Source organism: Rattus rattus, chromosome 12, assembly GCF_011064425.1.
Source record: "Rattus rattus isolate New Zealand chromosome 12, Rrattus_CSIRO_v1, whole genome shotgun sequence".
In the NCBI taxonomy this organism is placed as follows: domain Eukaryota; kingdom Metazoa; phylum Chordata; class Mammalia; order Rodentia; family Muridae; genus Rattus; species Rattus rattus.
Window position 1 is genome coordinate 2,425,256 of NC_046165.1, and position 24,393 is coordinate 2,449,648.

Here is a 24,393-nt window from a genome sequence, read left to right on the forward strand (position 1 = left end):
AAGCAGTTATAATTTTGACAAAAAGCTATTTTGAAGGGACTGAAGGTACCCATTTTATTGCACAATAAAATTGCTCAAACGGTCTACATTATAAACTAGGTTGCACTTATTTTCTTTGTTCACTTTTTGGGTTTGGTTTGTTTTTGCTCATAACCTGCAGGAGTGAACTCAGAGCTGTCATTACTGCTAGCATGGATGTTCATTGCCAAGAGGTTGAAATAAAGGGAAAACATTTGAAACGTCCTTCAAGGAAACGAAGACAGTGGTAATAATCCCCAATGTGACACTTCCTTTATATACTATCTATACAGATGGCACTGTGCTCCACCAACCTTTCCATGTTTGGCTCAAGATGTTTAAGTCTCCCAAAGAAGTCATCAATGAATTCTCCTCCCCAAATATAGATGTGGATTTGATTACTGACCCTGGGTGTGTGTGTGTGTGTGTGTGTGTGTGTGTGTGTGTGTGTGTGTGTGTGTGGAATGTGATGGCATGATTGTCTTTGTTTGCTTGTCAGCTTTATAAGAGAAATGGCATTCCCGAGGTTCATAGGGAGCCTCTTTTCTGCTGATGGTTCACACCGATGTCAATGGCACTAACAAATCAAGTCTTTTGAAATAATACTTACTTCTTTTGAGGACTATGATCTGATGACAGATTTGGGGCGGGGGTGTATAGTTGATCTTTACTCGTACTGCAAACGAATTAAGCCTAAATATGGTTTCTTGCTTTTCTGCCCCCGTACCTTCCATCCACCCCACATGCCACCTCTGAGTGTATATGGGGTCACATTCCACTTCTATTGCTACTTTATAATTTAATTGAAGGTGGCAAAAATATTTTTGCTCGAATTTGAGCATTGTAGAACATCATAAAAATTAAGAATATTTTATTTTTTAAAAAAAAACAAATGACACTTTGGGAGATTGCAACTCCCAATCAATTGGGAGGTCTGAGGGACAGCATTCAAAAGCCTGGGCCGTAGGTACCCTAGTTTTCTTATGATTTTTCAAGCATGACATTTTAGTTTAAGGAGGAAGCTTATTTTATTAATAAAGAAACAGACAAGATGCTTATTGACTTTTAAATATTGTATTTGGTCTATTCTAGCTTGTGGTCCTTTTAGAGAAACCGAGGCACATGTGTGGCGTGCATTCTGGCAAGAAGGAGGAATTTTGCTTAAAAGACATCTCTTATTTAAAGGCTTCACTTAGGACAGTACCCATTTGGCCTTCCCTACCACTGTATCTCTCTGAGAGGCAAAAATTCGCCCCACCCATCCACCTCCCCCGGGAGCTCTAATTGGGAGTAGCAGATCTAGAACCCACGTGTAGTGTGAGATTAAGTCCTTTGAACCATGTTGAATTCATGAGCTAAAAAGTCTAAGCAAGACTGTTCCTTTGGGGAAAGATTTATTATATATTATTTTGACTTTGGTAGTTTGCCAAGCTCCATCAAATTGTTTTGTGACCAATATAGTTTAATAATTGACCTTATTTTATTCCGCCTCCAATCTGTACTTCACGTGGGCCCAGGGACAGACGGGGTCCATTTGAGAAGTTTCTGGCATCGCTACAAATGGGTTGGTCACTCGGTCCAGAGACCAGCCAGGGATTATCCAAAAGGTAGAAAATGTTCAAGTGAGTTCTTCATCTTCTTCAACCTCCACCCACCCCCGCCTCCTCGCTTTACCCCTGGTGGGGAGGTCCCATGACCCCTCTGTTTCGCGTCCACTTTAGCAGGGAGCTAGCAGACGCTCTACGCCAGGCGGGTGGACCCGGGTGCTGAGCCCGCCGGCCAAGTGCAAACTTTCTGCAAGGGAAACTTGGGCATCTCAGGGGAAGCCGGGATGCAGAGTTCCAGGGGAGGAGGGGGCACGAAGTGAAAGCACAGGCGGTGTGGCATGCGGGGGCGGTTTCCCGCTGGGCTCAGAGCCTGAACCAGAGCCAATCGCGCAGCCGAGGCAGCTGCCAATCACACGGCTCCCTCCAATCCCACCCGTGCCATTTCCAAAAACTCGGTCCCACTGTGCAGCTCAAATGTAGTGTTCACTCTGCCAATCGCTGGAGGATAGAGTGGGGACAAGAATAAGCAGTTAGGAGGCCCGGACACAAGAAGTTAAAGAGCCCCTAATATATACATGTTTTTGAAGGCGGGCAGAGGGGGGAAAAGTCCCCCCAGGAAGGGTCTATGGGCTTGATTGTATAGTTATGATGGAGCCCCCTTTGAGCAAGAGGAACCCGCCAGCGTTGAGATTAGCGGATTTGGCAACGGCTCAGGCCCAACAGCTTCAGAATATGACAGGCTTCCCGGTGCTGGCCGGCCCGCCCGCCCACTCCCAACGCCGCGCGGTCGCCATGCACCTCCACCCGCGGGACCTAGGCACTGACCCCGGCGTGGCCAGCACTGCCCTCGGACCCGAGTACATGGCACAGACCAGCGGGCACGGCCCCAGTCCTCCCACCCAGGCGCTCCCAGAGCTGCCCCAGGCTACCGCACCCGCCGCCCGCTCCCCCGCCTCAGGGACGCACCCGGGAGCCCGCACCCACCACGATGGCGGGGGCAGCAGTGGCGCGCAGGCCTCGGCGCCCCCGCCTCCAGCCCCTCCTCTTCCTCCCTCCCAGTCCTCCTCTCCCCCTCCCCCGCCTCCTCCTCCTCCTGCCCTCTCGGGCTACACTGCCACCAACAGTGGCGGCGGCGGCAGCAGCGGCAAAGGCCACAGCAGGGACTTCGTCCTCCGGAGGGACCTTTCCGCCACGGCCCCCGCGGCGGCCATGCACGGGGCCCCGCTCGGAGGGGAGCAGCGGTCCGGCAGCAGCTCCCCCCAGCACCCGACCCCGCCTCCCCACCCGGCCGGGATGTTCATCTCGGCCAGCGGCACCTACGCGGGCCGGGACGGCGGCGGCTCCGCGCTCTTTCCCGCGCTGCACGACTCTCCCGGGGCTCCTGGCGGCCACCCACTCAACGGCCAGATGCGCCTGGGGCTGGCGGCCGCCGCGGCAGCTGCAGCCGAGCTGTACGGCCGTGCAGAACCACCCTTTGCTCCGCGCTCAGGGGATGCGCACTACGGGGCGGTGGCGGCCGCCGCGGCCGCCGCCCTGCACGGCTACGGAGCGGTGAACTTAAACCTGAACCTGGCTGCGGCAGCGGCAGCGGCGGCGGCCGCGGGGCCCGGGCCCCACCTGCAACACCACGCGCCGCCCCCGGCGCCACCGCCGGCGCCCGCGCCGCACCCGCACCACCCCCACCTCCCGGGGGCGGCCGGGGCCTTCCTGCGCTACATGCGGCAGCCAATCAAGCGGGAGCTCATCTGCAAGTGGCTGGACCCCGAGGAGCTGGCCGGGCCGCCGGCGCCCGCGGACAGCGGCGCCAAACCCTGTTCCAAAACTTTCGGCACCATGCACGAGCTGGTGAACCACGTCACAGTGGAGCACGTGGGCGGCCCGGAGCAGAGCAGCCACGTCTGCTTTTGGGAGGACTGTCCGCGCGAGGGCAAGCCTTTCAAGGCCAAGTACAAGCTCATCAACCACATCCGCGTGCACACCGGCGAGAAGCCCTTCCCCTGCCCGTTCCCGGGCTGCGGCAAAGTCTTCGCGCGCTCCGAGAACCTCAAGATCCACAAGCGCACTCATACAGGTGGGTGTCTGTCCCCGGCCGCCGCCGCCACCTCGCCTTCTGTTCGCTTTCATTTTTCCCTCCTTCAGCTGCTTCTCAGCAGACGTATGACCCGGACATGTGACTTCTTTTTCTCTCCCCCCCCCTCCTTTTTTATGAATAAGTAATTCGATAGCACTAACGGGCCCTGCGCTGGTCTCCCTCTCCGCGGAGTCTCCGGCGCGCCCGCAGCCCCTCGCCGGGACCCGCAACGCGCTCCAATCACCGCCCTGCCGGGAGCAGCAACAGCAAAGCACACAGGATGATCCGCAGCCCCCAAGCCCCGGCCCCGGGAGGTCCGGAGGGCCTTGGGGAAGGGAACCTTGCTACCGTCGCCCGGTAGCACTTCCCTTCCACGGGACGCAGGCCTTGCTGGACCTCCGCGTTGCCGCGATACGGCGTGGGAGGGGCGTGTGGGTTTAGCTACGTTTTGGATGCTGGTCAGTGCGGCCTAAACCGGGAAGAGGGGTCCTGGGGCCGGTTAAAGAAAGTCTGAGGAAGAGACCTGGGACCCCAGAAGGCTCTGACCTTTAACTCGAGGTCTGACAAACGCTCATACTAGTTCACACATTCCTGACCTTGTGCACACACTCCTGTGACACTACGACCTCCCTTGCACTATGCCCTCACTCAGCACTTCATTTACATACCCTCACGCACCGATTCACACACGGTCCACAGGCCTTAGTTACATTGTGTTGGGCACTGGAGAAAGTTGGTTTCTGTCTTTTTAAAGGAGATTCTAGACCCAGAGAGGGTGCTCTCTCTGAATCAGTATGACCTCTGTGGGACTTGGGGAGAACTCTCAAATCCATGAGGTTCCTCCTCTTACTCTGCCCCACGTCGGGGATCTGTGGCTCTGGTGAAGGAGGCTGAGGCGTTGGGCCCTGTTGGTCCTGTAGAAAGCACGATCGCGCCGGACTAATGTGAAGGGCGAGTGTAGTCGAGATTTATAGGATGGGAAATATTACTCCTTGGAGGACACTTAGGTAACCTGAGTTTACATTCAGTAATCACTTGACTGATTTATCGGCGGCGCATCTGGACGAAAAGGCAACCCCAAACACAGGCCCTTACGCAGGGCCCACTGGCCCGCGGCCTTTTAGAGAACAGCCTGGTTGAGGTGGTCTTAGGCTACAGCCCCAGGCCTTGCTCTTGTAGCCCTACAACTCCCTGCGACCTGCAGGATCAGCTAGAAGTACGTTTTCCTTACAGGCCTTCCCCCATCTCCCTTTTCCCTAACCCGGATCAATTCTTAATGACTTTTCTAAACGGAAAATTCCCTCGAGACTCTTCGCTTAAAAAAAAAAAAAGCCAGCTGCACGATCTGTGCTCAACACTTTTCCCCACACACCCGGGGCCAGAGGGAACTTTCAAATGCAGTGCAGGACATTTTGGGCCCTTTCCACTTTCCCAGGCCTCAGGAGAAGAGTGAACCTTACGGTGGAGGCTGCTGGCAGCTGACCAAGAAGAAATTGACTGACTTACTCCGCATCATGGCTTTTGGGTTTCCACAGGACATGTTGCCCTCTGACCCCATCTGTAACAGCAAGTGGTAGAGAGGACCCCGCAGCAGGATTTTTCTTTCTGATTCCAGATTGGGGGGATGGTTGCATTTCTTGTTCCCGCTCCCACAGGCTGCATGGACCCTTCCAGGTGGAGCTTGTGGGGTGCCCCTCGAGGCGGATGCTGGCACCGCTGGATTCAGTTCATAGCGTGCCTAGTGTTTGGCTGTCCCAGGGCTTTTTGAGCCGGTGGGCATTGTATCCAGAGAAAGACCCTTTCTACTTCCTTCCCTCCCTACCATACTGCCTTCCCTTTGCGGGGGTTATCTAGGATCCCAGAACAGATGGATCAAAGGACTAATCCCCAGGCCACTCCTGAAGGCCTGTTTCCTGACCCACGTGCCCTCAGCTGCATTTATAACCTGTGTCTGGCGGGTGTCTAGAGGGAGTTGGCAACATCTAGGCAATATCCACACGGCTCTTTCCTACAAGCACCAAGACTCCAAAACTCTTGATAGTTCAATCCTGACATGACCCTTCTGTCAGTATCTGTAAGGTAAACACTGGGGTCGCCCAGCCCTCTGGTTAGGCCTTCTTAGACCCCTAAACAGCGTGGGCTGTTCAATTATATCTAGCTTCTTTTTCTTTCTCCCCTGCCACTGGCCTTTATGCCTAACTCCTACCTTACTTTCCACTCCCTATCCCCTCAACGAATCCTGCTGCTCTTTCTCCAGCATCGTGGAGGAACCAGAAGGATTCAGAACACTTTTTTTTTTCCTAATCCAAGATATGCGGGCTGCTCAGAAACAAGAGACATTTGAAATGTAGTGTATTTGCATAGAGTGGTTAAAACCACTTAAGCCTCCATATTGAAGGGGTGATTAGAAGTATAAATACAAATGTATACAATGCATAATAAATATTTAGAAGGGCAGTGTGTTAAATGAGGCTTACCTCGAACTTACAGAGTGGCACAGAAATCATATTCTAATAGGAAGAAGTTAATTTTGTTTTATTCCATTCGATCTGTAGAGACTTGTAAAGATCGTGATTCTCATCGTGAGTTGTATTTGTAGGAAGTACATTTCAAGAATAACTTTCTTCGTCTTTAAACAGTATCTCCAGTTAGAGAAAGTTCTATTTCAGGCATTTTAAATTCTTTCAGCTCTGTTACATACTCAAGCATTGGAGCAGCTGACATTGATGAGATATGAAAGAAAAAAAAAAGACCTCATTGAAATATTTGCACAGAGAAAATAAGATGATTAACCACAGAAATTTATTGTTCTGTCTTTTAAAAATGTTATCCAAAACAAAGAACGTTGCCTTGTGTTCTGTGTCTGAGCAGACGCTGGGTTTTGTTTTGTTTTAATCCTCTCGGTATGTAACAGTATTATGGGATGACTTAGTTTTGGACCTGAATACTTCAAAGCTCGTAGATACTGAGGTGAGAGGTAAAACTCAATCCTAATGTAACCTGTTGTCTTCTCTTGTTTACAAGCCAAAGAGATATGGCTAAATTCCCCCTAGTTATAGCTTACTAAGCAGTCTCACTTCTGGCCTTGCGTTTAAGGAGTTGTGTACTTGGGACTGTTAGATAAATTAAAAGAGGTGATAGGCCAAAAGACCTTGGTTTTTGTTTTTGTTTTTGTTTTTTTTTTAAATAGTTTTGGTTATTGGGGAGTGAAGAAAGCTGTCAGCGTGAGTTTACTTAGGCACAAGGTATAGGCAGATCCTGCTGAAGTTGTGTTTACTAGTGTCCACTCAGGTCCTGTGTTACCATGCTCCACCTCTTGTAACTTGGGGTAATGGGGGTAGTTGGTAGGATACAGAAGCCAATGAATGGCCTGTCTTCTGTCTAGCCAGCTTTGTTAAGTCTCAGGGTAGGACTGACTGTTTCACAGGTGTCTTTATTTCTAAGAAGAGGAGGGCTCAGTTTTTCTTCTCCCTTTTCTTTTCGTAAGCCATCGTCACCTGTGCCTGAGCTGCTGTAAACTTTATATGTCTGTGTCTGTTTTCCTTTCTCTTAGATTCTCACTCTGCACTTGTGCTTTTGTAAATATGGTTTAGTCCATGCTTATCTTAACAGAGAGATTCTTCCACTTGCATTTTTCTGTGTTCAGACCGAAGGGAGTGGGGGTGGGGGGCAGTGTACCATGGAGGCTCTTGGTGGCCTTCAGAGGTGCATCCTGGACCTTACTTCAGACTTCATTCTGACCCCTCTGCTGCTCTAAGACCACCTGGTCTCTCACAAGCCACGTCTAAGCAAAGCCACCAGGGCAATAGACCTAGGCCAGTTCTTGCAGCTTCTCTTCCCTTACTTACCTGGATGTTATAGTAAGGGATAAAGCTAGAGGTTCTTCAGGGGTGCGGGGGACGCACTCCTAGTTCTAATCTAAGATTGCTTCAAATGAGAGGTCTCTTTAAAGCCATTGTTAACCTTTCCTGTGTTTTGTTACAGGGGAAAAGCCTTTCAAATGTGAATTTGATGGTTGCGACAGGAAGTTTGCCAATAGCAGTGATCGGAAGAAACACTCCCATGTCCACACCAGTGACAAGCCCTACTACTGTAAGATTCGAGGCTGTGACAAATCATACACCCACCCAAGCTCTCTGAGGAAGCATATGAAGATTCATTGCAAGTCCCCCCCACCTTCTCCTGGAGCTCTTGGTTACTCATCGGTGGGGACTCCCGTGGGTGACACTTTGTCCCCTGTGCTGGACCCAACCAGGAGTCGATCCAGCACTCTGTCCCCTCAGGTGACCAACCTCAATGAGTGGTATGTTTGCCAGGCCGGTGGGGCCCCCAGTCATCTCCACACACCTTCCAGCAATGGAACCACCTCTGAGTCTGAAGACGAGGAAATGTATGGGAACCCTGAAGTCATGCGGACGATACATTAGAATTGTTATTAAGTGAGGTAGTAAGTGGGAGTCCTTGGACCATGTCCTAACCTGAAACAATGCTGAGCCTGAGACAAACTGGTGATTCAGACTTGCCACCGGGTCTAATTAGCCCTATTTATTCAGTATGAAACCCTATGGTGTTTGTACATTTAATTAATTTAATTAAGATATTTGGTTGTGGGTTTTTTGTTTTTTGGGGGTTTTTGTTTTGTTTTGTTTTTTTCTTTCCTCTTTCTCCTAAAAGAAACAAACACAACCACAAAATAAAACAGGACTAGGGATGTAGCTCAGTGGTAGAGTACTTGCCTAGCATGCACGAGGCCCTGGGTTTTCAGTCTCTAGCACTGGGGAAGAAAAGTAATAGCAAATTAAAAAGCAACTAAGTTGGACTTGTACATTGCAGGGAGACAGGCCTGGTGTCAGATTCTATCAAGGGAAATGAGTGGGGGAATTGAGATATAACACTGCCGATACAATGTGTGTGTGAGCTTGAGTGTGCTTGTGTGTGCGTACGTGTGTGTGTGTGTGTGTGTGTGTGTGTGTGTGTGTGAAATAGGGAAAAAAGAATATTAAGTCAGAACTTAACACATCAACCAGGCCCTCTCCGTGTCCCAGAGTTCCTCTCAGATGCCTTTGACACCATAATGAGGGCTGCTTTTGAGCCTTCTGGTAGAGACTTAATTCTGCAAAGGCCTCTTGATTGTAAAACACACACTTGCTGCACTCACAACAGATCCTGGACCGTGCCTGTATCCAAAAGTCTTTGTATAACAAACAAACAAACAAAACTGTGGTTTCTAATGTTTATCACTTTAATTCCTCTGCTTTTATTATCAATCTCAATGTAACATAATATTTTTTAATACAAGATTGTTCCTTCAGTATCTTGTGTGATTTAAAAAAAAAAGCAAAAACAAAAACAAACAAAAAAACAAATCAAGCCAAGTGCAGCCACCTTAATATAGCTCCATATATCATACTACTGTGATAGTTCAAGCAGAAATGGAGAAGAGTTGCTGAGACAGACAGCTGGGAAACTGTGATCTTTTATAAACCAGAAGTAATTCAAGTGCTTTCTCTTTCCTCTGCTGGGTTGTGCTGTTTTGATTTTTAAGTCGGGAATTTCAGATGCTGCCTCCTGGCTGTACCCAAATTTTGGGGGTAATGAGGAGTTGTGTTTTTGACCATAAGTTCTTCGGGATGCCAACATGCACAGGGATGTCTGAGGAAGTACTAGGATTGCATCCTATCCATTTTTAAAAGAACTTTTTTTTTTAAACGAGCCAACTCCTCTTTTATACTACTGTATCGACCTTTTTCTTTTTTTCTAAAAAGAAAAAAAAAAGGTCTCTATTTTTAATGTATTTTCTTTCACCTGTGCCACAAGGACTGAATCTTCTTCCCTTTGCAATGACAGTGTGAAGTGTATGATTTATATTACAAGAGGAGGGGTTGCTGTACTTGTTAAAAATTTTAAAAGGTTTATAGTTAACCACCAAATGCTGATGAATGTGTGACCTTTGCCAGAGCTGTCAAGCCAGGATACAAAGGGTCAAGGACCCAGGACAATAACTCTTAGTCAGTTTATGTTCGGTTGGTACAACACATCTCCTGTGCAAACTGTAGCCCATCAGAAACACCATATACATATGCTAAAGGTACTAATTTATCCTCAGAGACCCTGAAGACGCCCCCTCCCCCATGATTTGTAGAAATTTGTTTTGTGTGCTGTGAGTGGTTCATGTAGTCTTGTCATTGTTAATAACTTGTCTGTGAATACTTTTATTTGTACAGTTTTTAATTAATTTATTTTTAGAGATCCTTTTTTTCTGGAAGAGTTCAAAGCACACCAAAGAAATATATTATACATTTTGGCGAAAGATTGTCATTTATGACCCATGGTTTATTTAAGAAAAAAAAGAAAAGGAAAAGAAGTGGGAAAATATAAAATATATTTTTAAGCTTACTTGAATGGACAAGGTAATGTGAAAACTCGAGACTCTTCCTGCACGTCTTTTTGCCTCGTGTTGATGAGATTACGTATAGTTTATAGATATATTAGTACAGTGCATGGTGCTGTTACGTGGACACCTTTTAATGTTGTCTTCAGATTGTTACAGTAAATATGAAACATGCAGACCCTCCTTTACAAAGAGAGAGACCTACAACTTGAATATAAAATAATCCTACATTTTAAAGGTTTATTTGATTTTTTTTTCCTGTTATTCACTTTCAAATAGAAAAGATAAGGTATGAATTTGGGTGGGATAACTTATGTACTGTAAGCTTGTTAGGACGAAGTATTCCTGATGTATAACAAGTTGTTTTATTTATACAACTTTTTCAATGGTAGTTTGCACTATTCTTTATCATGCTACAGGTTTATTTATTATGAAACAAAGGAATATGTATTTTATGTATTTTGCCATAAATAGGTTAACTGCCACAAATTTATTGGTTCCTGATACACTGAAAATAAAACCTTACAATGTGTACCTCCCTTAGAGAGAAAGCAAGAATGGTGATGGACAAATGTAATAAAGGTATTCTTACAATGTATTGCTACATTTTATCCAGGGCACACTTCTGTCATTCTTTTAAAACAGAACAGTTGCTAAAGGAGTGAACATCCCTTTTCCTGATCTCTTATGAGTTTCTGAAGAAGGAGCAGGTGTGTGTGTGTGGGGGGGTGAGGGGGTAGCTTTGATGACTTACTGTTTAATCTGAAGCAATGGATCTCAACCTTCCTAATGCTGAGACCCTTTAAAACAATTCTTCATATTGTGGTGACCCCCTATCATAAAATTATTTTGTTGCTACTTGGAAAGTATAATTTTGCTACTGTTATGAATTGTATCTATCTGTATTTCCCAATGGTCTTAGGTGACCCCTGTGAAAAGTTCCTTCACACACACACACACACACACACACACACACACACACACACACACACACCATCTTTCCCCCCAAAAAACCCCACAGGTGGAGAACTGCTGATCTAGAAAATGCAAGAAAGAAATTTTATAAAGACAAATCCTTGCAGGTTACAAGTACAGTTACACGTTTCTCAGAGCCAGTCCTTTCTTCCATTAAAATCAGTCATGTCCTTAGTGCCTAATTGCTGAAAATAGAGGTGTAATAAGTTTCCAAACAAAAGGCAGGTGACCACAGAACTGCTTAGGAGCAATTCATAGTTAACGGAATGAAACTGACTAGTGGACACCAAATCAGCTCATAGCAGCTTGGTGTAGAGAGAGAGTTATAATTTTAGTTTTTAGTTATAATCAGCATTTTGGGGCAGGTGCTAGGCAACTCTTTTGTGTGTGTGTGTGTGTGTGTGTGTGGTGGAAGAATAATCCAGTCAAATTGATATGTTCGGTTCTACATGTGTTAGAAAGCTTGGCTGTTTACTTGTTTTGATGCTCACCACTACAAAACAGATAAAAGGCAAGCATTTAAAAAACAATCAGTCGTCACATCAATAGCATTTCTCCAAAAGGTTATAGTGGCTTTTCAAAGTCAGGTCTGTTAAGTGTAGTAAAGGTGAAACAGGTTGCCAAGGGTTGTTTTTAAACCTGATGACAATAACCAGCACACGAAGGAGAAAAACACTCGTAAATGAGGGCTTCGATCAATGGGAAAACTTACAGCTCTAATGAAGTTTCCTGTGAAAAGAAGGGTGATACAAAGCCACCAAGACATGAATCATTCATGGGAAAGATAAAAGATAAAAGATATCTGACAATGAGCAGAAGCTTGTATAGAGTGTATAAAACACGTTTCCCCTCCTTATTTTCTGCTTTAAAACGCACAATCTCCCACTCCCAGCCTCCTCTGTCCAGTCTATAGAGTTAAAATTGACCACTGTTCGTCCTGAGCCACTTCAAAGTAATTTAGTCCAGAACGGAAGGCTTGGCGCTTGGACAATCTTCATGGTGTGTTAAGATTTCTATGGCAATTGCAAGCAAGACGTTCCCATCTGAATATGTCTCAAAGAAAGCCACTTATTGACACTAAGTTGGCTATCATCAAAGACTTCATCTTCCCTCTGCAAAAAAAAAAAAAAAAAAAAAATGTGGCCTTTGCAAACACTGAATCGGCTATCTTTGTTTTCCAGGCCAGGAGGCTCTGCAAACACACGGTTCTTCCTCGTTTATATATTTCTCTCATTCAAATATTCTTTGGTAAATTGAATGTTAAGAAAGCCTTAGAAAGAGCTACTGGGTGGGAAGTATGTCCTCTTGAGTTGGAGATGGCCACACAAGTGTCCTGCCCCTGGGGCCTGAAGGCCTTGAAAACCAGGCTCAACTTGAGAGGAGGGATGTTGGCCACCACTATGTCCCAGTGTGGTTAGGAAATACAACCTGGGAGAAGGGAGCAGGAAAGACAACTGCATTTCCGAAAGTGCTCACCTTAAACCAAAAAAAAAAAAGGGAATGTTGTCACAGGCAAACAAAACAAGGCACAGACTTCAGAATCTAGTTACACTGATACCTCCCTGCCATCTGCCACTGCTTTACCCGTGACCACCCGTGACCCCAGGAACCTTCTAGGTCTGGAAAGACAGAACAGAATCACAGAGAAAGCACCCTGGGGTGGCCAGCACACTTTCCCTCCCTGTGAACAAAACCTCTCAGAGACCCCACGCCCACGAAGGGACATCCCAGAGCACATATTCACACACCCCACAACTGCCTAATCAGTCAGGGAGAAGTTCAAAGGCATGTTCTTTGAAATTCAAACTACTGTTTTTATGGTACGTCCACACAGAGCGTCAGAATTGCTATGGCAATGGGCAGGGCCAGGAGAGTCGCTGGCAGGCTGTCCACAGCGATTTGAGACACTCTATTAAGATACAGTTGCAGTGACCCTTGCTTTCATGGCCAGTTAATTCAGTCAATTCTCACTTCATCAGAAACACATAGGCGAAGATTAGAAATGTATGATATATATGTGCATATCATATATATTGGCTTTTTGTTGTTGATGATTCCCCTATAGAACCTCCTGGCTTGAAAGGAAGAAGAAAGAATGAAGAGAGGAGAGAAAGCCGAGTGGGGGTGGGGGGAGTGATGTCAGAGGGTAGGGAGAGAGGCAGGGGAGCCTGGTCCCCAGTACCTCTTCCTTCTCTCCCCACCTAAGCACTTTTATTTGCAGAGTGATTGTTCTTTGTTTATTTAATACAAGTACTGTGTGAATAGTGAAAAATAAACACGATGAAAAATAACCAAACAGATGATTCCTCGGAGTGAAAAAGCCCGGACTTAATAAAAGTGCGAAGCAGTCACCGCTCAATGAGAAACGCTTTGAAGTGGAACTTATTATAAGAGGGATACTTCAGGGTTGCCTTAACGACGCCGCTGAATCGAAAGCGCTCGCCTTTGTCAGCGATTTGTTCTCCTTTGCTGGGGTGCCCGGAGAAATTACTTACATGGGCTGCCTTAACATGCGGCCTGCAAATCAGTAACTTTGCAGCTCAGACTTGCAGACGCCACTGGGCCACCGACAAAAAGAAGTCAGGGGGGAAACGCACCAATCTTACAGGCGGAGTCGCTGGGGATGGGGCTCACGGCGTGTTGGGGCGGTAGATAAGAAGTTGTATTACAACCAGGCCCCCTCACCCGAGCTCCCTACTCCAGCTCTCGGTCTCTCACCCTAGAGTAGGTCCTGGGGCCTCTGTCCCTAGATGATCCAGGCTCCTGCGGCTCCCGGGCCCTCCAGTGAGGGGCGCTCTTCGGCGCGCAGGCCCAGAGCCGTACTTTCCCAGCAGTCCGGGCCATATTTAATAAGGGTCGTTTATCACCCAGGCGCTTTGAAGGGTCGCCTCCAGCCCTGTGCCCATTAGAAAGGCGGAGGTGACATTTAAACTCCGTTTTCAAGGATCGCGGGGGGAATTTCATTGAAAAGGCAACTCGTTTGTCTTAGGAGCCTGGAAACAACCCCCGTCTCCCTCCTTTTGACCACATGGCATAACTCAAAAACAATAGTTCAAAAGTGAAATGGCGTCGTGGTGTTCACTGGGAGACAGGCCCCCATCTAGCACCAGAGAAAGGGGTACTCCTCAAGACAATGTGCTTTTTGTGTTCGGCTCTGTCGTGAGGATTGTGTTGTTTGCTTTGGAGGCTTCGCCTGTTATACTTGCCTGAAAGTGCTTGTGTTAAACAAGAGTTATGAGTCATCCAAAACAACAAACATTTTGATTTTCTTTGCCTAAAGGGCTTTCCCTGGCTATGGGCACCGTGAAAAAATAATGTCCTTGCTGAGAAAGGAACACCAGTAGTTGCATTACAAGCGGGGGCATTAAATATTGAATGACATGGGGAAAGGAGCTTGTCGAGGGGCACTCAACCTTAAAGTCTTTCTTCAACTTTGTCTTCGGTGGCTGCTGGACTATTTAAGATGGTATTAATTAAGGCAGCTTCGGATGCTGTGGAGCCAGCCGGCCCCTGGGCTGAGCTCTGTCAATGGGCCTGTGTCCGCGTGTTCTGCTTATGGGTTGGCTGAAATGTCACCTCTCATTTGCAGGCTGAAGAGAAGTGACCATCCTACACTGAGGGCGGCAGGAATGTTAAAAGAGTTTGAGGGACTAGGGTAAAGGGCTATGGGGGTGGGGGCGTGAGGGGGAATAGGGACATACAAACAGCCGTTGGGAAGGGGGTGGAGGAAGGTGCACCCTGTGCCCTCTTGGGACAGGGGCCATTTAGGTCTTGTAGGGTTTGGATACTCCCTCTTTTTTTTTTTTTAATCCTTTCTGCGTGGGGAAAATTAAAAAACACTAGTCCTACAAAACTACATTAACCAGTCTGGATCCTACAAAGAAAGATAAAAACTAAGTGCAAACAGGTCTCTTAACTAAGATACCATGCTCGCTAGGTCTTGGTCACAGACCAAGATCTTAAGATCCACTTTTACAGGTGGGGGTGGGGCAACTGAGGCCTCAGGAAAGGCTCTGAAATAATTTCCACCAGTATTCTCTGATGAATGACACCTGACAAAAAGTCAGGCTCTGCTTAAGGTGGCCCCAAGCCCAGATAGAAATTTATTCCAGCGTTTAGAAATTTCTAGAAAGAAGAAGAGAAGAAGAAGAAGAAGAAGAAGAAGAAGAAGAAGAAGAAGAAGAAGAAGAAGAAGAAGAAGAAGAAGAAGAAGAAGAAGAAGAAGAAGAAGAAGAAGACTGCCTGCCAACTGACTGTGGTATAAATTAACCCATGCTTCAAGAACCAGTTGACTAAGGCTTCTTAAAGAGGAGAGACAAGAGTTGGCTGGCTGGAGAGGCCAGGGTATCCTGGCAAATTGACTTTGGCAGCCTGAAGCCCCCACCCCTCCCACCCCATCTCAGGGCATGAAGTTCCAGCTGGGTTTGGGCCTTCTCTTTCAAAAGAAGGCCCCTGGCAGGTGGAGAGATGATGCAGTCACTCTTTCTCTCTGGGCTTGAGTGATCTGGGCTCTTGCTATCTGTCAGAGGGGTTTAATACTAACAGTAGATCTATTTGCAACATTTGACTTTTTCATCTTGGATGCGCTCCCTCCATCCACCCCGGGAGCTCTGTTTAGCCAGTTCTGTAAGGAAGATCTTCTTTCCCACTAACAGCCATGCTGTAAAAGACAGGAGGAGTCTGTGTCCTTTCACCTCAAGATGGGAGGGAGGGCAAGAGGAAAACCTTCTGTAAGCCCTAACACTTGGGCCTAAGGCCCTTCGACGCTGAGGTGTCTACAGGGCAAAAGTGTGACTAGTTGGGCCAAGTCGCTGGCAGAGGCGGTTCCACAAAATCTAGGGTGGAAGCTGCTAGGCCTAAGCTCCGGCCCAAATGATTTAGTGGGGAGGGCGCTTTTACTCATTTTCCTACTTCGTTATCCCTACTTCTACTTCCTTTGTACAAACAGGTCCCAAGGCTGGGTAAGGGACTAAGAAAGGTGGCCTTTTGACCTGAAACACACCCAAGCACAACTACACACACCCGCCAGCCCCGCCCCATCAGTGCACTGGGCACACACTTGGGTTCCAGGCTCCTTGCCAAGAGCGCGCGGGCACCCTGCATGGCACACTGGTTGAAGTTCCTGCAAGAAGTGGCGGGGGTGGGGTGAAGAAGGGGTGAGCGGCAGTGCAGGCAGCCAGCCGACTGCTGGCGGAGCGCACAAGTTCTGTGCTCAACTTCGCCGCTCTTAAAGAGACCCGGGATCCCTCTGGAGAGGCCCTCGGGAGCTGGCGGCAGGGCTGGGAGAGGCGTGGGTAAGCTGGCCGGCGCGGGGCGCGGGCGGTGGGACACAAGGGCGCGGCAGGAGGAGGGTGCGCGGATGCCCGCGGCCGGCCCGGCGCTCCGAGAAAGTCAGCCGGAGCAGCTGTGACTTCACCTATTAGCCCCGATGTCTTTCGGAGGAGCCTGGTGGAGTTAAACAGCCCACAATGGGCGCTCTGGGGCGCCTCCAGCCTGACCTCCACCCGGGTTTAATAGTTTCATAGGAACGTCATTAAATCAATTACTTAGTGAGCACATCATCATTTATTTGTAATTAGCAGCGAGGAGCGCGTTCTCTCCCCCAGCCCGCGGCCCGGGTCCCAGCGGGGTTGGCGAGTTGTGCAAGCACTTTTGTTTGCTTGAGTGTTGACTCCCGGCATTATTCGGCCGGGGTAATCTTTACATCTTAATCTAGCATTCAGGGGGCTAAGGGAAAACAAACAGGGCGCAGGCCGGAGGCCAGCCCTGCAGTCCCAGCCTTCTCCCATAACCCAGCCCTCGTGGGATGCGCTGGTCACACCTCCGCGGCTGGCTCTTCTCTCCCAAGGCGCAGCAAGACAGAGGGGTAGAAGAAAGAGGCAGGCCTGGGGGACCCGGGAGGAAAGTGGCCACGGGAGAGGAGAACCAGAGGGCCTCAAAACGAGCACGAAAGGAAATCTGCCGGGCTTGTGAACATGTGAGGGCGGCGTTGGAGGGTGAATCCGTGCGTGTGCGTGTGTGCATATGAGTGTGAGCGCAATGTACCTGAGCAGAGAGATGGGACCAGGAACCGGAGCCTGAGGTGCGGGCCTGGCATGCTTAGAGGCGGCTCGCAGTGTGTCGCCGCAGCAAAAGTGCTTTGAATTGGAACTGCGGGACCACAAACGAATTGTAAGGTTAGCGAAGACCCGCGATGTTTGAAAGCCAGACCAGAACCTGTGCGCGTGGAGAGACTCTGTAACGGCCCCGTGAGGAGCCGTGGTTCCTTTCCCCACACATGGCAACCCTGGCCAAGTACTGTGCACATCTAAGCAGTTTCGGCTGCTAGAGCCAGAATGGTGGACGACACGCCCCTGCATTCTTGCTGCAGTCCAGCTTTTTGATCCAAGTTGGATCGCTCAACTTCTGTAGGGAATTCCAGCTCAGGAAATGGAGGAGGCTTGCGGAGCCAGGGGTCATTGACAGTTGGGCTGGGTTCCCAAAGTGTGAATAACAGTAGTTAGGAAAAGGCCCCTAGGCACATACACTTTATCCCTCACACCCATCTGTGAGAGGACTTCCAAAAGACAGTGTGGCCAGTAGCCTCTGGGCATCTTTCCGTTAGCCTCATCGGGATTGTGAGTGACGCTAGTGCGTGTGTATGACTGGGACTAGTTCATTTAGGATACTGTGCAGAGACAGGTCCTGATCTTGCTGTCCTCACTCGTATTGCAGAGCTGGTACTCCAGAAAAGCCTAGGGCTTCGGGGTGACACAGTGTCACCCCTGGAGTAGGGATACAGAAGGAGGCCTTTAGGCCTCTCGACACTGCTAGCTATGGCTGGACAGACACATGTGAAGCTAGCACTCTTGGCACCGCCACTTGCCTTGCTAGAATTCCCTGTCCTGAATACCCTAGTCCAGAGAGCCAATAACAAGTCTTTAGGCTCCTATGTGGCAGCTGTCTCAGTCTCCTCTTCAGATTTCTTGGTCTTCCCTCCTTTCCCCGAGTTTCCTATATACTTCCTATATAATTATACACACCTACGTACCATCCTATACACTTCTGTTTCCATCGTCTTTTTCTTTTTTAAATGCCAAGTTGACTAGGTCATGCTGTTCTCAACCCCAGGGCCTTAGGGATTCTTTGCCTGCTGGACACATCCTTTTTCAAGTGGATTTTTCTCCAGCTTCCTCGGATGGCTGAAATTTAGTGGGATGCTTGACTGCTGAGGACCAACATGTTGTCTGGGACCCCAACTCAACCTGGGAAACGGGAAGCAGGTCCAGAGAAACACTTTCGATCAGCTAGCTGTCAATCATTGGGACGAAGTCGGTTTTAAAACATAAAAGACACAGTCTTTACTTTGCAGGCTTCTTTACCCGGATGGGTCTAGGCCTGAGGACCGAGACCAGACTTCGAGAAGAATTACCAGGAAAAGTCAACAGGCAGCAAAATAAAGGCAGAATAGAACTTTTTGGAAACTCTCTACAACCCAAACATGGGTAACACAAGTTTCCTTTCAGTATGTTCTGTAGACATCTGTTCTAGTATGTGGATCACATTGGAGTGTAAAATGTAAATATGACCAATCAAGTGCACATACACACACACACACACACACACACACACACACACACACACACACACAAACGCCAAAAGTTGGGGTAGAGAGATCAGGAGTTCAAGGGCAGCCTGGGCTACATGAAACCTTGTCTCCAAAACTAAGGAAAAAAGAGAAAGAAAGAAAGATTAAAAAAGAAGCAGGTCTCAGGAAATAGCCTAGCCCAGGCTGGCCTTAAGCTGGAGAACGTCCTGTCTCAGGCCCCAGGAACTGGGATTGCAAATGTGCGTGTCTCTGAAGCCCTGGAAACCTTCTGTTTTTTAAAGATTGGGTTTCATGTATTCCAGGCTGGCCTCAAACTGACTACGTAGGGCAACCTTGGACTTTCGATCTCTCTGTCTCTAGGCATCTACCAACATTTCTGGTTTATAAGTGCTGGGTACTGAACACAGGGCCTCATGCTTGGAAGGCAAAGATTCTCCAAACTAAGCTATAAATCCAGCCCTAAGGAACTCTATTATGGTTGGTTGGTTGGTTGGTTGGTTGGTTGGTTGGTTGGTTGGTTTAAATTCTAACCTTGCAGAAGATCAGGGCCAGCATATTCTGGGTCTGACTAGATTTAGGATTTGCCTGGAGCAACGCAAGACTGAAAAAGACTACATCTAAAATTAAATTAAAATGTAATTCGCCCTTAACTTTTCTTTCTAATTTCCAACCCCCTCCAGCCCCCTACACTGTTTAATAAGACAGAATCCCTTGGAAAGGGGAAGGCAAATCTGGGAAGTGTTTTATGAGCTGGCACGGAATTCAGTGCAGTGGTTGATGTAGAAAACTTGACGCTGCCTGCAAGTGATAGTCACATGGTGAAGTGAATCTCTCTTTGGGACCCAAGCCCTAACAGCTCTCTGGCTTTTTTCTGTGACATTCTGGTCTGAGTCCATCTTTACTGAGCATCTCCGTGCTGTCCCATCTGAGTAACCCTATCGGCGGATATCTCTCAGTCTTTCCCTTTCTGTTTCCCTGGGGTCTCCCTGGAGTCCTTACCATTGGATTCCCCAGTCTCAAAACCATGAGGCATTGTTCTGAAAGACCGCCATTTCTTCCAGAGGCTTCTCTTGTTGCTGGCTTTGGGTCTCATCCTCCCTCTTAGCATGGTGTACAGCTAGCATTGACTTTTTTTTTTTTTAAGTTTAAAGTCAGGCCAATGCCTATGCAATAGTACCCTAGGTTTCTGGTGATGTGGTTTTGGATAATGACATAAAAGCAAAGGTTTAGGAACAGCCAATGCCAACAACTCTGGTCTCCTCTAAGGATGAGAGCAGAGCTCAGACCTAGTTGGTTATTAAATAATCTTAAGGAGCAAGGATTAAGAAACCTACAGCAGGGCAAGTGACTGACCTGCTACTGAAAGAAACATCTAGGTGGCCTCAGGCCTCAGCCCCTGAATGTACTGTTTCCTAGTTAAACTCGAGGGGGCCAAATGAAGAATGGCTTCCAGAAAGCACTTCTGAGGGGGCAGTAGCAAGCAACTTCAGAAAGATCCCTACAGTTGAGCTGTGGCTGTCCTGCCTCACCCGCTCTCCCTCCGACTGTAGGCTTTGACAATAGGTCCTGTCTTATTGATTGCATAAAAGCAGGATACAGGAGTGGTCCGGAGATTTTGGAAATGTGTCTTCAAAGAACTTCTGTGTCTTCCCCTCTGCAAGGAGACAGGAGTATGCGTGTCAGCATCCTCTGACTGAGTGGGGGCAGGGAAGCTGGGAAACCACATCATAAAAGGGTCATCCTTGGTTCCTTAAGTTACTTTTTGAGATCACAGTGAGGTTTTATGTATTGACTAAGGCTTTCTCTTTTTATGTTTTATGTTTTTATTATGTGTATACGTGTGGTGGGAGATGTGTGCGTGTGAGTGCAGATGCCCTCAGAGGTCATGGGCAGCAGATCCCCCCTCTCCCCAGCCAACTGGAGTTACAAGCAATTGTGAACTGCTCATTGTAGGGATTGGGAATTGAACTGTCACAATGGCCCCATAGGGTGTGTGTGTGTGTGTGTGTGTGTGTGTGTGTGTGTGTGTGTGTGTGTTGTGTTTTATATGTATACATATATATATATATATATGTTAACATTTGTGTGTTTGTTGTTTGTGAGCGTGTATAGACATGTAGGCCACAGTTTGGGGAGATTAGAGTTTGACAAAGCAGGAGTTGCTTTTCTCTACTTCCATCCTGTGGGTTCTGGGGCATGAGCTCAGGTCGTTAGGCTTGGTAGCAAAGGCCTTTACCTACTGAGCCATTTCACTAGCTCCTGAAGTGAGGTTTCAATGTGATGGTTTCAGTGAAACACTTTGAGCCCACTTCAATCATTTTTAATTATGTAGTTCAATAGCATTGAATATACTCCCAGGCTTCTGCAACCCCCACCCGCCACCACCACCACTACACTCTCTAACTCAGTAACTTTTCTTACTGAGGCTGGGCTTTACGTATAGCCCAGGCTGGCCTTGAACTTCTGGTCTCCCTGCTTCTACCTCCAGAGTGCTGGAATTACAGGCCTGTACCACTATGCCTAGCTTATACAGTGCTGGAGATTAGACCCAAGGCTTCATGCATACTACAAGCTACTGTCTTTAGCCCCCTCCCTAACTTAATGTTTCAACTGAGTCATTTCACTTCTAAAGCAGTAGTCCCTGTTCCCTCCAGCCCTCAGTGGGTAGCCACCTACTTCCTGTCTCTGAGTTCGTGTACTCTAGGGAGTTCATACAGTTGTGTGTCCCCTCTTGTCTGGTTAGTTCACCTGACATACTGCCCTCATTTCAACCTTGATCTTTTTAAAAAATCTCTTTAAATTTTTGTATGTGAGCATGCTAAGGCGTGTGCACCAAGGCATGTGTGCTAAGGCCTGTGCACCAAGGCATATGTGCTAAGGCCTGTGCACCAAGACATGTGTGCTAAGGCCTGTACATCAAGGCATGTGTGCTAAGGCCTGTGCACCAAGGCATGTGTGATAAGGCCTGTGCACCAAGACATGTGTGCTAAGGCCTGTGCACCAAGGCATGTGTGATAAGGCCTGTGCACCAAGACATGTGTGATAAGGCCTGTGCACCAAGGCATATGTGCTAAGGCGTGTGCACCAAGGCATATGTGCTAAGGCGTGTGCACCAAGGCATGTGTGCTAAGGCCTGTGCACCAAGGCATGTGTGCTAAGGCCTGCGCACCAAGACATGTGTGATAAGGCCTGTGCACCAAGGCATATGTGCTAAGGCATATGCACCAAGGCATGAGAGTGGAGGTCAGAGGGCAACCTGAGGGACTCACTCTTTTCCTTCCACCATGTGGGTAGGTCCTGAGGATGGAAACCAGGTTGTCAAGCTTGGCAGTAAGGACCTTTACTTGGTGAGCCGTCCGCTTGGTCCTCCAAGTCCTTCTTGTTCTTTCTAATGACTAGATAGTCTTCTATCCCTTGGGCCCCACCACACTGTGTTTAGGTCTTCTATTGTTTATGGATAACCGCACTATTTCCACTTTGGGTGGTATAATGTTGCAAGCTTGGTCACGTTGCTTTGAAGTATTTGTGTTCCTATGTCACTGTTTACTCTTATTACACACACACACATGCACACATACATACATATGCACACTATACACATATACACTGCACACACACATACCTCACACACGTACACACCACACACATAAATATAGACACACCCCTATACACATACACACTGCACACACATATACGCATACCACACACATACACATACAACACATATATACCCCATACACATACACACCACACACACATACTTCACACACATATACACATACAACATATATACACCCCACACATGTACACACCACATACACATAAATATAGGCATACCTCCATACAGGTACACACTATATACACATACCACACATACATAACCCATACACATACACACCACACACACATATATATGCATATCACACACATACACACACACCTTGAATGTCATTCCTGTCAAGATTATAAATACCAGCCACTTGTAATAGCATACACCTTTAATCCTGGCACTGTGGAGACAGAGGCAGATGGATCTGTGTGAGTTCAAGGCCATTCTACATAGTGCGTTCCAACACTTCTACTGTCTCAAGAAGAAGAGGAAGTGGAGGGAGGAGGAGGAGGAGAAAAACTTAAGTATATTTAAGTATCATTTTCTCACTTGAATCTGGCTTTCCACAGTCAGCAAAGCGCAGCCAGAATTCAAAGGTGAAGCAGAATATCATCTTTCAGTTCTGTGGCATTCCCATCATCATATGTGAATAGGAATGTGTGTGTGATGTGTGTGTGTGTGTCTGTATGTGTTTGGGGAGGTATGTGTGTATGCATGTGTATGTCCTAGTGTGTGCGTATGTGTGTGAGATGTGTGAGATGTATATACACATGTTTTTGTGTGTGTATATATGTGTATGTGGTATGTGTATGTGTATGTGTATATAAGGTATGTGTGCAGGGTGTATATATGGTTAGTATATATGTGTATGTGGTATGTGTATATGTATCTGAAGTATGTGTGTGGGGTGTATATGTGTGATGTGTATGTGCATATGTATGTGTATGTGGAGTGTGTGTGTATGGGATGTGTGTGTATGTGGTATATTACATGCATAACAGTGTGTAGTGTATATGTGTATGGTGTGTGTGTGTGTGTGTGTGTGTGAGGTCTGTGTGTAAAGTATATATGTGTGTGTGGTATGTGTATGTATATGTGTGTACTGTGTATGTGTATGGGATATGTGTGTGTATGTGTTTATGTGTGTGTATAGTGTGTGTAGATGTATGGGATGTATGTGTATATGTGTGTATGGTGTGTGTATATGTGGTATATGTATGAATATATGTATGATGTGAGGGGTGTATGTATGTATATATGCGTGTATACGTATTATATATATGTATATGTGTATGTGTGTATGAGTATAGGGGTCTTTGTGTATATGTGTGTATGTGAATGGTGTATATATGTATAGAATATGTGTGTGTGAGGTGTGTATGTGTGCATATGGTATGTGTGTGGTATGTATGTATGTGGTATGTGTGTGGGAGTGTGGGGGTGGTGTTTATGTATATGGTGTGTGTATATGTGTATGGTATGTATGTGTATGCATGTGAGGTGCTTGTAAGGTGCATGTGTGGTATGTATATATGTGTATGAGGTATGTGTGTATGTGTACAGGGCACATGTGCATGTGAGGTATGTGTATGTGTGTGTGTGCCTGTGTATGTGTATATGCATTGTGTGTGTGTGAGGTGTGTATGTGTGTGGTGTGTAGTGTATTGTATGGTGTGTATATATATGTATATATGTGTATGAGGTATGTATGTGTGTGGTGTGTGTGTGTGTGGTGTGTAAGTGTATATGTGTGGTGTATGTATGTGTATGTGTGGAGTGTGTGTATGTGTGTGGTGTGTGTGTATGTATATGGTGTCTGTGTGTGTGTGTGTGTGTGTGTGTGTATGTATGTATGTGGTATGTGTGTGTCCAGACCTACCAGCACTCCTGCTTTAGAGAAACTATTAACACATTAATATTATCAATAGCAGGCAGTGTGTGAGCCATTAGGGATTTATGAAAACATCTGAAGCAAGTCGTTTCAAAGTGCTGATTTGTTTTATAGTCAGTATTACATTTTATGACAGGCTCTTTTGCCAACAAAATGAGTGCATGAGAATCATACACAGCTTTGTGGATGGAGACGGCTGCCCTGCCTGCCCTGCAAATTTGTGCTCTAGATCCCTTGGGAAACGTCTGTAATTTGTAGACAACTATTGACCCTTTGCCGAAGGAGTCCTGGAACAACGCCCC

The 24,393-nt window shown here is 47.2% G+C and overlaps 1 protein-coding gene and 1 long non-coding RNA gene across 2 annotated transcripts; one reads left to right on the plus strand and one right to left on the minus strand.

The window, feature by feature from the left end:
• Positions 1-1,390: 1,390 nt before the first annotated feature.
• On the minus strand, positions 1,391-2,994 carry LOC116913518. Its single transcript, XR_004389626.1, has 2 exons — positions 2,886-2,994; positions 1,391-2,063 (listed from the first exon to the last, which is right to left on the minus strand). It is a non-coding gene; the product is annotated as an uncharacterized LOC116913518 (long non-coding RNA).
• Positions 2,059-8,264, plus strand: Zic5 (Zic family member 5). Its single transcript, XM_032917718.1, has 2 exons — positions 2,059-3,636; positions 7,621-8,264. Exons 1-2 carry the CDS (start codon positions 2,211-2,213, stop codon positions 8,061-8,063), a joined length of 1,869 nt encoding a protein of 622 aa, XP_032773609.1. The 5' UTR covers positions 2,059-2,210; the 3' UTR covers positions 8,064-8,264.
• The last annotated feature ends 16,129 nt before the right edge of the window (positions 8,265-24,393 follow it).